The sequence below is a fragment of the Cataglyphis hispanica genome, chromosome 2 (genome assembly GCF_021464435.1).
Source record: "Cataglyphis hispanica isolate Lineage 1 chromosome 2, ULB_Chis1_1.0, whole genome shotgun sequence".
Lineage (NCBI taxonomy): Eukaryota > Metazoa > Arthropoda > Insecta > Hymenoptera > Formicidae > Cataglyphis > Cataglyphis hispanica.
Genome location: NC_065955.1, coordinates 8,634,484 through 8,651,987, shown reverse-complemented (window position 1 = coordinate 8,651,987; position 17,504 = coordinate 8,634,484). Strand labels below are relative to the sequence as shown.

The window sequence follows — 17,504 nt, the reverse complement described above, 5'->3', positions numbered from 1 at the left end:
CTATTTATAGCATCATAGGTCTTTCGTGGGAGGATCGAGTGGGACGAGGCTGCGCGACAACCGGCGGCGGCGACGGCGGTGGTGGCGAGCAGGGAGGTGGAAACGTGTCAGGGGTGGCGTTCGAGGAATCCAAGGGAGAGACGGCAGTCTAGGGTCTTCGGGAAGAAGGGGAAAGCGCAGGAGCGAGAGAGGGCGAAGCGGCTGAGAGGCAAGGTGGTGAAGGTAAGAGTGAAGAGGAAAGCAAAGGGCAAAGAGGAACGAGGAGAGGTGAGTTAGTCGCTATAAATAGAACCGGCATTCAGCCCATGGACTCATCTAGGGTGACCTTTGCGAGAGAAAGAGAAGAAAGAAAGAGAGAGAGAGAGAGAAAGGCAACGTCGACTTACAGGACGCTATTAGGCTAGGTTATTGGTTCACCCTCGTTTCCTCTCTTTCTATCTTCCTCCTGGGTTGGGCGCCACCGGCCGCGAATCTGGGTTATGTTTACTACCCCCTTCCCGTCCTCTTCCCCCTTCCCCGCCGCCCCCGGCGACCGTGTCGACGGCGCCGCTGCCACTTTCCTCGCGCGAAAACGCACTGTGACACGCATCTCCTGGGTGCACACATGACTATTTTCTTTCTCGCACATGTATATTTCCCGTTACAAAAGTAAACGAAGAATACGACGCTTGTCCGAAATTAAAAAAAAAATATGTCCTCACAAGCAGTCGATTTATTATTTACAGAAATGGTTTCTCTCACCAATTATATATGTCCCGAAAATATAATTTTATTAAATTCTCTTGAAAAATATATGTACTTCTCATCCTTCCTATTTCGAGAATCAAAATCATAGTCATTTTAAAAATTTTATATTTTTTTTTCATTTCTTCTATATGTATATAAACTTCATTTTTTTTTTGTAAATCATTTTCATGAAATCCTTAATAAATTACCAGTGGATTTTTATTATCACCATTATATACTTCTCATAATTTTCCCGTCCTATGCATTTTTAGAGATATCAATTTACTAAGAGATTTATATTATATTGTTACATAAAAGTCATCAAATTATGTTAATTTAAAAAGTATTAAATATTCAAGCTGTGGTATCAAATATTTGGAAAAGGTTATTTTTTATATGATATCGTATATAATTGCAAATATTGTATATAATTTATAAATATAAAATATAAATCAAAAAAGAGAGAAAAATTACATTTTTCAGAATAATTATAAAAAGAAGAACAGATATAATAATAGAAAATTTTATGAATATGAAATAGGAACTATTGGGTCTTTGTACACGGTTGCAAAATATAAGTTCAAAACTCGCAAAAGTTTGTGGAATCATGAAAGAAACAAAATGATTGGAAACGAGAGTAAATACAAAAATAAAGCGCCGTTGAAAAAGAAACATCGACGGAACGAACTTTGATTACCGATCTTTCCACCATGGAAGGAACGATCGCTTTGATCAGTGGCCGGGAGCACCAAAGTAAATACACGATATAATATGTCGAGATCAAAGCAGCCATTCCTGTTAATGAAAGCAAAAGTCTAATCAAATTAAGCCGAAATTATGTATTATAATTAAAAAAGCTATTTTAATTAGTAATTCGATATATTTTATAATAATGACGTTCATAGCTTATTATATCTTATGCTTCCAGGTTATATTTTTTCCGCTTTGCAATAAAAGCCGATATGGATTTTGTCATACTTAAATAAATGCTCGAAATGTGCATCGCAGAAGCATTATAACGGAATAATTTTAATTAATATTGCTCGCATTACGATTTATTCCGTTTTGTATATTCAGTAAATATAAAACACTGATCAAATTAAACATGGAAATAGATTAAAATTTAATACTTCCATGTAGTAGTGACCGTTTTTTTTTTTTTTAATTTGTTCAGAATAAAAATGAATTTATCACATAAATTACTTAATTTGCAAATTTTTAAAGATCTAATCTTTTCAAATTGATTTTTTGATTTCTATCAAGAAAGAAAAAAGAAAAAAAATTAATGAAATCATTTTCAATCTTTTTAATCACTAGCCGAGATCAATTGGCATAAAAAAAACTTATTGTTGTGTACCGCACTCACTGTTAATCGCACGAAACTCTCGATGGCGAAACGGAAGTTATTGTGCGCGATGACTAAATTTACGTCGAGCAACCTGTCACTCTTGCGTCGGTCGCAAAGCTTTGGCCAAGCGCATTCCCCGGAATTCAGCATAATTTGTGCCAAATTATTACGCGACTAACATTAGTCTTACCTCTCCGGATGCGGACGCGCGCTAAACAACCATTTTGGATTTCGGCTTCGTCGTAAGAAGAATCGTTCTTGTCTACTACAAATAGATTCGTATTAATAACTCATACTTCATGCTAAATGTAGCACCTTGATACTCAGCCCGAAATAACATATGCAATCTTTATGTAAGAAAACTCGGACGACCGTATTTAGCATTAAATGTGAAATGCGAATATAGATCGCAATTTAACAAAATCGAAATATCCTGAAAATCGAACTTATATTTAGAAAGTACAACGATATTTCTCTCAAAATAATATATGTACAATAAAATTAAATTTTCTTCTTAAATATAAAGAGAAATATTTTTAATTTATCATTGAATTTGTGGTGTTGTTGGATTTGCCGAGATTCTGAGATACCCTGTATACATCCGCATCACCGCATAAAAGGATAATAAATGTCCGATCACGCCATCACGCTCAAGTATCTCTCGCAGTTTAAAAGTATTTCATTGCTATCTCGATAAGAGTTTAAATTTATTGAAATGCCCTACTTGGGTAAGATTTAGAGGTGCAATTTTGCGCTACGATTTGCATTAAGCGGGAGAGACGGGGAGTGGGAGAGGAAGGAAATGGCGACGCCTATATTTTTCATCGCGTATTGAAAGCATTTTATCCATGAAAAATGCAGCAAAGAGCAACGCGGGATGAGTAATCGATGACAACATTGGTCGGTGCAGCAACGGACGAAAATAGAAACATGCGCGATCAATCGGCGTGTTTTTCAGGCTGCGCTTTTGCCGTGAATTCAAATTTTTACGAGCGCGTATCTCCAGCGATAACTTTTAATGTCACGAGCAATTGCATATGGAAATAATTCTCACGGATATACATGGAGTCACTTGCATGGCTCCTACGTGGAAGAAACGCCGCATGATTGCAAACATCTAACAAAATATAGCGATGAAACGCGGTGACTTGTTCTTTATGACACATTTTCAATCAGTATAATCTGTTATTATTTCTCGTCCACATGATTCGCCCTGAAATTCTTTAATATCTCCCGCGCGATAAATAACAAATAACTTTAAGAGATTTTTGCGCCATAAATATCAATGAAATTTTCTCCATTTATCACAGATAATAGCAATTTATTGAAAAAAATATCAAATTCATTTTAACGTGTGGTCGCGCATTGATGTATATAAAAGGATATTGATATTTTTATTAAAGGACGATGCTTCGTGATGACTTTATCGCGTATATTTCTTCGAAAACGAAGACATGGACCAGCAACGAGCGACAGTAGAAGCAACACTACCACCATTACCATTAACCACCCACACAAGAACACGCGCCTGTAACAAAATTAGCGCGGGCACAATGCGAACCCGCCTTCGCTCGAGAAAATAGAATTGGCAGACTACCAAAGCCGAGTCTTGAATAGATTTCAACTATATGGATCCTCCTTCGCCCTCTCTTCTCCCTCGCTCGCTCATTTGGTCATCTTCTTCTTTCCCGTCCATCCCTCGCGGCCTTTGTGTGACATAACGTGTCCTCATCGCGTTATTGTACTTGTCATGCGCGCGGTTAACATTAAAAATCGAGGAAAAAAATGCTTTAAACCTAAACTGATGGTATGACGTTAATGTCAACAAAGTGGAACGATACTTTTACCGATCCATGAATTTTTTTTATTACCAACAATTCTTGTTAATAATCTTATAATATTCAGATTTTATACATAAAAATACGTAAAAATGTATTTAATAATATATGAAAACATTAAAATTGAAATAGTACAGAAAGAATGACCGAACATGTTGTCATAACATGTGTACAAAAAATAAATAGATCTAGGTATTAATCATTTTAATGCTGTTATTTCCATTTCACTCATCTTGTACAATATTTCTCTGATAAATTGCGACAAATATTTGTTATAAATGATGCAAATTAATTGTTAACAATTGGAAACGAGTCGACGTAAAATTTCGCGACAAACGGTGATATTGGGCATTCGGTTAGAGAACATCATCAGAGAGAAAGAGAAAGAGAGAGAGGACGGCTCTTGCTGCGAGACAGGAGAGAGCGAAAATAAATGGTGTCGACGAAAATAAACGCGTGGCCGCTATTTTGTGTGCATCTCGACGGCCACGTCGGTATTAACGCCAACCGTGTGTACGGTCGATTGTGTGCATGCGCGCGAGGTATGCGGCAAATTCGCTAATCCCACCCCGAGTACATCGAGAGGAGCACGCCGTTCGTGTAATCCGTGCCGGTGCTCCGAATATTCGAGGCTAGCGGCTCGCCAGAATAACGCGTCGATTTGTTCGTATATATCGACGCTCGCGATGCCTCCTGTCACGTGACATCAAGGATACGCAATGATATTGCCGTGTGCAATGTTTCAAAAACAATGATTGTTTTTTTTATTATTATCTTCAAACACCACATTGATACCAGAAATACTTATCTATCAATCTGCATCTTGATCTCTCAAAAAAGATTATTTAATAACAATAATATATAATTATATTTCTCTAATTATGTGTGTTGCGTTTTCGACAAGAAATTTTTGAAAGATTAATATTAAGTCTTATTAAATGTCTTATGTGATATTTTTTTCGCAATAAATTTGCGTAAATTTTTCATATCACTAAATTGCAACGATAAAAAGTTTTCAATTTTTTCAATAATTTTAATATTTTCTTAATGTTTCAATATATACTATTTTTAATATTTAATATTGTAATAGCTGTTTAAAAATATTTTTATATAAAGATGTATATTTAAATCGCATATAAAATTTCTCAAAAATATAGTCTGATCCATTTCATTGCATTTTTCCTACTTTGACAGACGAATTGATCATAAATGAACAGAACTGTTATATTTTTATTATATAGTTTTTAGCGTTTATAGCGTTTTTATATCAACACCGAAATTTAAATTTTAAAAGTTGCTTTTTTGTGGAATTAAATTCGTCTAGCGTAAAGTTTGAAATTGACAAAGTTAACGATTAGTATATTCGCTAGTTTATTTCCGCATGTTTCCACGCGAGATATGAAGACAAGGACGATTCTATAGAAGAAATCAAAGATGTCTCACCAGGGAATATGAGCGCTCGCTCCATTGATTTTGCCATCGGGATTGCTCCCGTTCTTTTCCACCGTATACCGACCGTAATGCGAGCACTGTGCACTTGTGTCCGACCTACTTTTCAAAGAAAACTTACTTCTTTCTAAATGATCGTGCAGAAAGTATGACTGCTGTTACCATATCGGCGCAATTCTTGTCATTATCCAACAAAGAGAAACACATATCAGGTGAAAAAGAGCTCGTAGATTGATGCATTTTGGGCAAACAAAAAAGTTTGAAAAAATTATTTACCATTTTTATATAAATCATTAAAATTAATTATGGAAAAGCGGGAAAATATGTTCACGCGATGTGCATCGTGTACCGGCGTCCCGGCAATTTGCTAAATCGCGTGCAACGCGTGTATGCGTTAATCCATCATCGAGAGACCTTGACCTTCCTATACCCGTCGCCGTAGGAAGGGCGTCCTTTCGCGATCTAATCTCTGCGCAAAGTCTAAACACGCTTGCCTAACAAAATTCCATCTTGCTTTCATTTCCACTCGGTCGCATTTCTTCGCAGGCATATCTACATGGAAATTTCAGTTAATCTCGAGCGTGAAAAAATCTCGCAGAATAATTTTATTCAGGAACATCGATCAATTTAAATATTTTTACAAGAGTTTGTTAAAGTGGATATGAAAAAGATGATAGATGATGCCTTCTAATAACTTGGTAATACTTGCGCATAAATTATTCGAGATCCAAAATTATTAGAGTCTCTGGAAAGTTACTATTCGTCGTAAATAAAATATGTCAAATCCCTCTCTCTACTTTTTCCATTATCTCATTTAAAATATAGCGAAAGTTTACTTAGAAAAAATTGATAGCTTCTGGGAAAAATTAAAATTCAATTTGTTAATTTACGAAAATTAAAAATTCTTTCTCTCGTTTTCTAATATATTAATTTAAGATTTTGCTTAAAAAAGAGATCGAAATTTTACCAACTGATTTGACATATTTCGATTCGTTAATCCGTATCATAAGACAGTATAGCTTTATCTTTTTCAGCATTAAATTAATGATTATATTATTATTAGTGATATGGTTATATTTGAATTTTCAGAAATTTCTCGAATTTTGTTAACATATAATACAAAAAATATATATATATATATATATATTTAGAGAAGTCAATTAAATGTCCTAAGTTGATGAGAAAATTGATTATTTATAAATACAAGTTATAAGCATATATGTATGTAGGATAAAAATCACAGGTTACGCTATCAAACCAAGGTTGAATAGTATATCTCGCATCCTAGAATATCCGAATAAAATTATTCCTTTCTTTACGACAGTCTGCTATATTTGGCGGGAAGCTTATCGTTTATTAAAAAATAGTACAAAGACAGTTGCACGCGTTCGCTTGTTTTATTAATAGCGTTCGACCAGACTTTGCCGATAATCAAGAATTTATCCGTCATAAAAAAAAGTTACCGTCGTTATGCGACTTAAAATAACTCCTAGGAATCCGATAAGTTGTTTTTATTTACAGATATAATCAAGTGTAGCTAGATATGTGTCACAGTTAATATGAATAATGGATAATTTCAAATTAATACATACACACAAAGAGACTAATATTGATAAGACGAAGTCTACACGTATCTTATCAATATTTTCTGTTTACATTAAAAATTTAATGCGTCTGCGACACGTGTGAGCAGCGTAACGTCCTCATCTTTCGAAAATATACTTGCAACATAGATAACGATCGAGCCGCCTTGGAGGAATCCGAATTACAGCTGAGTGCGTCCGTTATTATTTGTGCAAAATATTTCACGGAAAATGGCGCTTTCGTCTATCAAAGCGAAGACAGCTGAAAATAGCTCTCTCTTCTCTGCCCCTCTTTCACCCTGAATACGGCTTTTCTTTTCGCACGGCTAGGGCGAATCGATGGGAATCGACAAGCGCGCCGCTCGAATCTAGGTAAGTCGATGTTTTCCTCGCGAATAATCCGCCCACGTGCGCCTTTTTGCGAATACATATGCGTGTCCGTGTATGTGTACGCGAGCATACACACACACACACACACACACACACACACACACACACAAGTAGCTCTCCTACCTGTATATATTTCCGTACGTCCACGCGGGACACGAGCGCGTGCAGGACAAGGGGTCGAATGGCGGGGTGGATGGAAGCGCGAAGACGGTGCGCGCGCGCGGGGGCGGGGGCGCGACGAAGGTACGAGAGTGTTATATAAATAGAAGCGGTCAATGCTGCTATGGGAACACTACACACAGCCACGCGAACCGGAGGAGGGAGGGAGGGACGAAGAAGAGTGAGAGAGAGAGAGAGAGAGAGGGAAAAAGGGGGTGGACGAGGTGGTGAGTAAAACACCTCACTCTCAATTCATTAGTTCGCGCTTAATATGTATTTGAGTACTTGATATGACGCGCAAATTAAATCAAAGGTACAAGTTAATTGTTATCTAAATATGATAAAAAAAAGATTATTAAATTTTATATATATATATATATATTTATATAGAAAAAGTCAAATTTTTTATTTTGTGACAAGTAATGTTTATTAATTTGATGTGGCTTACGAGATTAACTCGCCGAATGTTTATCTCAGCTTTCGACTGTTGACCTTTCTCCCTCGTGGAATTAACTTCGGTCGACTTAATAAGCCAATGTATTTCATTAAGTGTTATCACTATAAGCATAATAATCAATTTTGTTTAAGCAACTTCTCTCTTGGACATTATGAAAATATAATCATATATTCTGCTTTATTCGAAGGCAAAAAAATCGTCGCAAAATGCTATATTAAATTGATCTTGACATAAAATCGAAAAGGATTAAAGATATCTTTCATCGGTTCCAAATAAAGTATATAGCTACATCTATTTTTCATAACGCGATATACAGAGTGATCATATTCCAGATGGAAAGGGGTCAATCGTGTCATAAGTTTTTTTCCATTTTATTTAAATGGCTGTACCGGAGTTTCTAGATGGACCTTGTACATTTCTCGCTTTCGCAATCCGCTTTAAAATTTTAGGAATCATTCTTCCATGTTAAAGATTCATTTATATTTCATCATAACACACTTCGTTTTGGAACCACGCTAAGCGCGCATCTGCATCGATCGTCTCGTTTTGCGACAGTTCATTCTTTCTCCGCTGCTCTCTCGGGAAATAGCACGTCGCAAGCGACATGAAATACCGCTCTATATACCTGTTTCTCTCTCTCTCTCTCTCTCTCTCTGTCATTCTTTATTGTCCTTCCGGGTGCAACCCCAAGAAGTTTGCATGCAACATGTGCATGGACGACGCGAGCATGCGAGCCAGCATCGAGAGCACATTTGTTTACTTTCCCGATTCTACCTGTATACACGCTTATACGTCGCTCACACACGAGCACGCACTTTCGTAGTAGCCACACAACAGCTGACTTTGTGTCTCCCCGCAGCCGTCGATCGTTATAGCCGCGCTAAATATACGAGCCGCTAACGCGCGCGCGAAGGCTCCATTAGGGGCCAATAAATTGCACGTCCGACACGAAAGTGATATTGTGCGGGACCGAAAGCGACAATGTTCCGCAAACAATACGGCAATTAACAGCTCGTATTTTATTCGAGAATATAGATAAATAAAATCAAATATTCTATTTTATCCCGGGCGGAATATAAGAATATTTGACAGTCGCTTAAATTTATAAATAATGAAATAATATTATCAAATAACTGTGTGGCAAATATAAGAATAATCTATACTACTAATTCATAGTATCGATATAAAAAATTTAATTACTGGTTATAAGATTTATATAATTATTTTGACCCGATATAGAATGGCTTTAAATTCATCGCTCTTCTCATATAATTATATAAATTAATTAATCAATTTAAAATTGATTTTATTGGGAACAAAAATAATAATAAATTCATAAATTTCAAGAATAAATCGTAATGATCATTGATTAAATATCTTAAATGAATCAATTAATTAAAATATGTAAATAATTTATAGTGATTAAAAGATATGAATAAATGAATAAGAGTTCAAAGCGATTATTTATGTATATTAAACTAATTATTACGTATAATTATAATGAATAAGAAATCCAAGCAATTATTTATGTTAAATTAATTATTATGTATAATTATATAGTCAGTTTCTTCTAATTATGTTATTACAATCATCTAGCTCACTGCGCAAAAACGGAGAGAACAGTGTGTTTAATAGTTTGAGTACAAAGTGCAACGATGGTTTCGTGGCACGGTCGATCTTTACGATGTGTTTCCTATGACACCGTCCTGTATAGAGGAACGATATAAATAGCGTTATCGTGAGCGCTCACACCGCAGCCGATAAGGGCGGATGGATTTTGCCATCCATCCATCCATCCATCCAACCATCCATCCATCCATCCATCCATCCATCAACGGGCGCGCGACGATCTCTCGCGGGACGACCGCCGACGAGCTCGCCCTGCTATTTTTAGTGCCACATTCATTAAGAATAATCTAACCGCGAATAAAAAGATGTAAGTAGAACAGGCTCGATAAGCTGGCCGGCCGATAAAGATGTCGCACGATACGAGCTCCGCTCGAGGACGAATTGATCCGTTTTTATCGTCGCCACGTTTTATTTCGGAATTATAAATTATTCGCCCGCGAATTAAGTCAGAAGACGGACAGAGAGAGAGAAAGAGAAAAGAATCAAAATTTCACAAGGAATGATAGAAAACGATCATGTAGAGAAGAGCATATAAAAGAGCGAAAAAAAAAGACGCACAAATAAGGAAAAACGTAGCTGGTTATTATTATCTAATAAAAAAAGAAAAAAATATTTATTTCGAATTGTTAACAAATTTCATTTCGTAAAAATGTGGTTGACTCATACTTCTCATCTTTCCTGTTTTTATTTTTTTTTTCAGAAAGATTGATAAAGCCACCAAGAAAAAAATTACCATTTACAATTATTCATAATATTAAAATATATATATATATATATATATTCTTTGTACATTCTTTAAATAAATACTACTTTACACATTTCGCACAAGTATAGATAAATAATAATTAAATTACTTTGAATAAAGAAAGAGGAAAAAATAATAAATAATTTAATAAAGTAAATAATTCTAGTTTTCATATCCTTTAGTAAATGATTACTTTTACTTTCCTTTTAACTAATGTTACAAAATACATACAAGACGACAACGTCGCCGCGAGTAGACAATCTAATATCGAGATAGGGTGCATTTTCAAGGAAAGAGAATTCCAATAATCACCGTCTATAAGGAAATAATTAATTGCGTCTGTAAAATCGCGGGTTGTGTGCGGTCGGACGCGAATAGCCGAGATTACGCGGCGAGAATGGGAGAGATGGCCGATATGGGAGGGAGAAACGCGGCAAGATATCGTCTTTGGTCGCGGTGTCGATCGATACTGTCCTATCTATTATTAGACGAGTAACGGCACACGGATCGTTATTATTATTATGCGAAATGTATTTGTAGCCGATTCGCGAACGACGACGAAGACGACGAAGCCAGTTCTATTCCAACCGCGAAAATTATGGCTCATCCGTTAAGAGCCAGCTCTTGAGAACACAAGTAAGAGACTCTCTTCCAAGATGGAACAAAGAAGATGGCATAAAGAGCGGTGGGATACGCGGGGGTGGCTATGCGAAACTCAATCGGCAAACTAATCGTTGAACTTCCGCGACGTTAGAATTAAATCTCGCAAAATCCCTCAACCACACCACCCTCGGCACGCGTTAATAATGAAACGTGCTCGGTCTCGAGATATCGTGATAATTTCGTTCCATCGATTTCCCTTCCCTCCTCTGTCGCCTGCGGAAAAACACTTTTAACGCGCTCGGAATTATTGGCCGCAACGAGAGCCAAAAGCCAATTTAATCGTCGCTAGTTCGACCGTTATGACGATTACAATTTTTCTCCTTTTTGTCTTTTTCACGATCCAACAAATTCCCTTCTTTAGCGCGATCGAAAATGCCCCGCGAGAAAATAAATGGAGAATGCGACCATACGTCAATTATTCAACGGTGTATTGACCGTCACGCCGCGAGACCACGACATATACCAACTATATTATCTATCTATACCCCCGGAGAGATATAAATTATGCAAGACGATACGACATGGTGATTTTCAAACGTATCTTTCTTTCGCGTCGGTGTGCTTAAACCTCGAAAATAAACGATCCTCGCCGCGACGAAAATTCGGCCCGCATCAATTTTCAATCACCCGCAATCTTCGTGGCTTCTAAAAAGGAACGAACGGGCGGATTAATTATGAACCCGACCGCCTAACTTCGGCTCTTATTCGTTGTCGCTGAGTGACCGCGCCATGTGATAAATTTGATAGGAATCGAATCGAGAGCGGAAGCCCTAAACTTAATCCCTCTGTGGTACGAAATTATTTCGGTACAACTCCCTCGCGCGTGTACGCTGTACATTATGTTTTTATGGTTCGTATCAGAAATTCTATAATTGCGAATCTTTATAGATAAGTTTAATCAATATGAGAGAATCGTAAAGATAAAACAGAGATATGAGGCGGGGAATTGTACCATTAATATATTTTATGGCGATAAAAAGGATTATTTTTTTATCTCCGAAAAAAAAGATAAATAATTTATTTTTAGAACAGCTTGTAAATAAATATTTCTTTTCTTTATTAGAAAGAGAATGCAAATGTTGTAATAAACATGTCGCGCCATCTGATGATATAAATTTAAAAGAACATTATTGTTGAAAAAAAATTAACCATTCGTAAAAGTATCTCCAAATAAGTGTTCATTTTAATCGCTCACATTAATCGCGAAAATAATCCCTGCACAAAGCATTTATATTAGCATCGCGAAGAATAGTCACATCAAAGAAAAAGAAGAAAAAATATATTAACTCTTCCTTAGTCGCAATATTTTTCATCGCGTTGTATCTCACAAATAATTTTCCCATTATTTTCCTTCACTTCGAACAATTTTCCTTTATCATTTGGCTAATAGAACAGGCACTAAAGTACATAAAAAAATAGTGAAGAAAAATATATTATAGCCTGACCTGTATCTATTGGATATTGCGACTAACGGAGACTTAATTAAAGCGCAGAAATAGCTGATAAAAAATTTTAGAAACCGAGCGAAAACAGCTCGGAGAAGGTGCGCGAATGCGTTGCGATCGGCACGGAATTTCGGAAAAAAGGGAGATAAAGATAGAGATGCGTTTCAGGAACGGCGCGTATCGCGAAAAGCAGACTCGGGAGACGTTAATAAAGGGAGTTAATGCGTGGCGCGGACAATCGTAAAACGCGACGGCCCAAATCTCTCCTCGCGCCGTAAGTGCGCGCATACGAGCCGGCGGGAAAGTTCTCTGGAAAGATTATTCTCGAGTCAACAGGATGCGCCTTCGGCCATGCTTGCCATTACACCGTTCGTCGGTGCGTGTGCGGGCACGCATCCACGAACACATACGCACGGACGTAACGCGCGACGTAACCGCGCGCCAATATGCGCATGCATAATGCCAAGCATAACCGAGTGATTTATTTATAACGCGATGCGGAAATACACCCGGTTTGTGCCTTTATTGTAAAACGTCGTTGTGTAACGGCGTTGTGTAACGTAATTGCATGATAATAGATAGGCGACGATAATATGCACTTGTCTCCCTCTCCCTCTCTTTCTCTCTCTATTTTTTTTCCTTCTCATTTTTTATCTTTGCCATTTTTTACCTTCTTTCTTTTACTCTGAGAATTCGCGACACCTGAGAGCCCGATATACATAATATTAGTAACGACAGGAAATGTCAATTTTCGATGTCGGAGACGCCCTCATCTGCTCGTGAATTATGACGTTTTTTCGCGATCGATAAGAATTTCACGTGCAGTGACTTTGATATAAACGCGATGTGTGAATTAATTTGTTCGGATCATTTCGATTGGCTCTGTGATCCCGATAGGATCTCTGTTCCCGATGTCATAAAACAAACCGAGCAGTTGTCAATCGTGGCATAAATTGCCAATGGCTTTACTACGCAATCGAATTTATATAGGTAGGAGTTGTAGAGCGAAGGACGTAATTAACGCTCAAAACATTGAATGCATTTTGTCGTTTGCACGATTAAAGAGATTAGATACTAGCATGTTGTGTAAATATAATAGCATGACTTGCAAAGTCAATGTTGAAATATATAAGAAAATAAATTCGAATTTTCTCTATATCTTCTATCTCTCAAGTACTTTTAAAAACTACGTGTCACTTGGCAGAATGATCTCGGTAAGATACAATTGTCACATTTCAGCGCAAATGTAACTTTTTTTTACAATGAAAAAGTTATAAATGAAAAGCATAAAAAATAAACACTCGATGAAAGCCGAGTGCATCTTGTCTAATCTGGCTGCCCACGCTTGAGTTTTCGAAAATGGCACGATGCGGATCCGATGCCTTTTTATTCGTAGGTAGCCCCTTGAACCAGGGTGCCACTCGAAACGTTAGCCAAGTCGAGTATTTACGATACTTGGACGCGAATATATCTAATTATAGACCGTTGCAACATCCTCTCTCGGCATATGCACTCTGCACTCGGCTGTATAGTGGGTGTAATCCGGCATGCCATAAATTGATGGATGTACGAAACAATCTCTTCCTCTCTTATCGACTCATATTGACCTGACTATTTGCCGGCTCGACTTTTTATAAATTCTAAAAAAAATTATCGAAAAAAGAAAGTGTGGAATTATTATATAAATTATCATTATCTTTTTATAGTATTACAATGAAAAGAAACATTCATCGTAAAGTAATTATTATTTAAAGCTAATAATAATTCAATCTCTTCGCAAATTATTTCTGACAAAAAAATTCTACATTTTTAGATTTTTTTATCTATTTTAATCTATTAGTAATTTATGCCTTAGAATATTTTTTCCTACTTCAATCAAAATAATTTCTAAATTTTACGAGAGATTAAAACAGAAGAAATTTAGTGAATTAAGATTCAGGAATAAAACTATATCTTAATATTAACTTTTCAAGTAATTTAATATAAACTAATTTAATATAATTCATCGGGGTTGCGCGAGGTACTTTCTATGCATTATGTGAACATATATCCGCAGATCTTCAACTCGCTGCATCGATTGTCTCTCGAAAGACTGTTGTTTTGGAAAAAAAAAATGGCTACGCTTTTGACGCGAAACTATTTTCCATTACGAGTGAAACGCGACTCTAATCGACAGCAATCCGGTCGAGTTTACACGTGGTGCAAAGATATTGGGTGGTCGCTTGGATGGAAGGGAATCCTCAAGAACACTCTGGGTGTGCTGGTGGGTGCGGGTGCAACATGCGGGGCACTTTTATACTTCCTGGACCGGTCAGTCCGAGCCGGGGAATACATCGTACACCCGCCAAGGTATCCCTGGGACTTCGAAGGTTATCTCACATCCCTGGACCATTCGGCCGTGCGACGAGGCTGGCAAGTCTACAGGACCGTGTGCTCCACGTGTCACAGCTTACGCTACGTACGATTCATGGATTTGATCAACGTGACGCATACGGAGGACGAGGTCAAGGCCATCGCCGCCGAGTACGAGGTAGATGGTAGGCTTGAATTTATTTCGCGGACCGAACTCGCGTATTTCGACGTAGGCGCTTCTTTGCCACCTCCTCCTCACTAGTAGCTCTCTCGTAATTGATTTCGGACTTCCCTTTATACACGACGACGTATAATTCAATTACAAGCAGGCTTGCCAGAAACATCCTCCGTCCACGCAAAAATAAAGTTAACTAGTATTTCATGTAGTGTGTGATTTCTGTTCAGTATTATCAACAACAATGTTTATGAAACATTAAATTACTTATTAATCAAATGTTTCAAAAAACTCTAAAATTTTCTTAATAATAAAAAAAAAAAGATAATAGAAAGCAACGTATATAAAAATAAATTATCTTATAGCTTAAATATTATAAAAAAAAAAAAAAAAAAAAAAAAAATATACTTCCGTACGTGCTCCACACTCTAAAAAAATTATCAACCATTTTATTTCGATTTGTGAGCCACTATAAGTTATGCAATTTAATATAATACGAGATTATTCAACAATGTTAATCAATAGGTTTTATGTATCAAATGATATTTTTTGTTTCTAATAAAAAAATTAATATAAAAATATAAAATTAACTTTCTTCTAAATTAACTCTTTGAAGAAAGTTAGTTTTATATTTTTTATATTAATTTTTTTTATATTAAAGAGACAATACATATATAATTTAATATTCTGTATACATATATATATATACAGAATACTAAATTTCAAACGTAATAGGCCGAATATTTTGATAATTTAATTAACATTGAGGTTCGGTTTTTTTTTTTTGACGCGTCTATTCAAACTCAAATTTTTTTTATCAAAATTTGTTCGTCTCGAAAAAATACAACTAGAAAAAATCGGACCTCGGAACATTTCATTTAATTATCGAGATATTATGAAATTTAGCACTCTCTATATGTGTATATATTCATGTCAAACTATACAGATTGAAGATGGACCAAATGAAGAGGGAGACTATTATACGAGATCTGGAAGATTGTCCGACTTATTGCCACAGCCTTATCCGAATGAAGAAGCAGCTAGAGCGGCCAACTTCGGCGCTTATCCACCGGATTTGACCTACTTTATTTTCAGCAAATGGAACGGTAGAAATTATTTGTTTTCCGTGCTCACAGGATTTATGGACCCTCCAGCAGGTGTATCTTTGAGCGATCAGCAATATTTCAATGCCTATTTTCCCGGAAATGTAATCGGGATGGGACAGGTAAATATTATTCCGTACATTTTTGTACAAAGCTTAAAAAAAAAATAATATATAAAAATCGTATTGTTTTTTTCATTTCCAAAATTCTCAATTCAATTGATGTAAAGTATTTGACAAATTTGACCAACCTTTGGCTATTATTTCCGCAATCTTTAATAACATATTTATAGATATTTTTGTAATTTTTAGATTAAAATTTTACCAAGTTTTATTTAAAATTAAATAAAAAAAACCTTTATATTTCTATCATTGAATTTAAAAATCTCAGATTTTAATAATTGGAAAAAGATAATTTTTTCTTGCTAAAAAAAAGTTATTCATCAAAGAGAAATAGAGAGAGAAATAGTTGAAAAAATAGATAATAAATAAATAAAAATATGATAACATGATGTAGTATATGACAATGTTTACAGACTAAGTAAGTATTCACCAAATTATTTCCGTAAATTGATTTATTCATCGTAAATTTGAGATAATGCCAAATGTAATCATTATGCAGAATTCTGTTTTATTGAAAAAGATATATTCATGCATTTACCTTATTAATATCTATTTTAATAATTGTTTTAGATCATTGCAATTTTAATTGTGTGTTCTAACACTCTTCGATAGTTGCGTTACAATAAATTATAATATTGAATCATGTTCAGAATCTGATCGATGGAGCGGTGGACTATGACGACGGTACCTCGGCGACGACGTCGCAAATGGCCAAAGATCTAGTTCAATTTTTAAGCTGGACATCCTCGCAAAATTTTGACGCACGCAAACAGATGTTTATCAGAATGGTGGGAGCCTGGTTTATATTGTGGGCTTCAGTTGTTCACTATATGAGGTCCACTTGGTCGGTATTGAGGACCAGACAAATCGCATATATACCCAAGGAAAAATGAAGAAATATTAAGAAATATTCTAAGCAACATATCTGTCTCGAATTGAAATGAAAAAAAAATTATTTATTGATATAGAAAAAAAAATAGGTAAGTAGAATCCATTTCAATTTTTTATCCAAAGTGATAAAGATTTGAAATTAATTAATAACAATATAATACCAAATATTTCTCAGATTCAAGTTGATCGAACCTTTGGCTGATAAAAAGATCATAATAAATATCATATAATATACGTGATAAAAAACATAAACTACGGATGTAGATTAAAATCATCTTTCCAGTCATCTGATCTACGTTTGGGTATATATAACTAGTAAATGCGAGGAATAGCGATTAATTGTAAATAGTAAAAATTTGTTAAAAATTTTATAAAAATAAAAATATCTAAACCTATATAGAATAAAAATCATCCATTAAAAATCGCTGA

At 35.7% G+C, this 17,504-nt stretch overlaps 2 protein-coding genes across 5 annotated transcripts in view; one reads left to right on the top strand and one right to left on the bottom strand.

Annotated features, from left to right (window-relative positions):
* Window positions 1-17,504, bottom strand: part of LOC126859072 (histone deacetylase 4) — a 98,955-nt gene that overhangs the window by 64,354 nt on the left and 17,097 nt on the right. The window lies entirely within an intron of this gene.
* On the top strand, window positions 48-17,403 carry LOC126859096 (uncharacterized). Of its 3 annotated transcripts, XR_007688752.1 has the most exons (5): window positions 7,691-7,720; window positions 14,489-14,962; window positions 15,906-16,184; window positions 16,835-17,164; window positions 17,251-17,403. XR_007688752.1 is itself a non-coding variant. In XM_050610053.1 (4 exons), exons 2-4 carry the CDS (start codon window positions 14,546-14,548, stop codon window positions 17,075-17,077), a joined length of 939 nt encoding a protein of 312 aa, XP_050466010.1. In that variant the 5' UTR covers window positions 48-222; window positions 14,489-14,545; the 3' UTR covers window positions 17,078-17,403. The 3 variants fall into 3 exon arrangements, 2 of the variants coding, with proteins under 2 accessions (XP_050466010.1, XP_050466009.1); XM_050610053.1 differs by lacking the exon at window positions 7,691-7,720 and adding an exon at window positions 48-222 and having other exon boundaries at window positions 16,835-17,403; XM_050610052.1 differs by having other exon boundaries at window positions 16,835-17,403.

Bases quoted from the DNA above. Each gene is read 5' to 3' on its own strand.
- LOC126859096 (XM_050610053.1), top strand. From the start codon at position 14,546: ATGGCTACGCTTTTGACGCGAAACTATTTTCCATTACGAGTGAAACGC. The intron at 14,963-15,905 runs GTAGATGGTAGG...CAAACTATACAG, and splicing joins CCATCGCCGCCGAGTACGAG to ATTGAAGATGGACCAAATGA. The intron at 16,185-16,834 runs GTAAATATTATT...AATCATGTTCAG, and splicing joins ATGTAATCGGGATGGGACAG to AATCTGATCGATGGAGCGGT.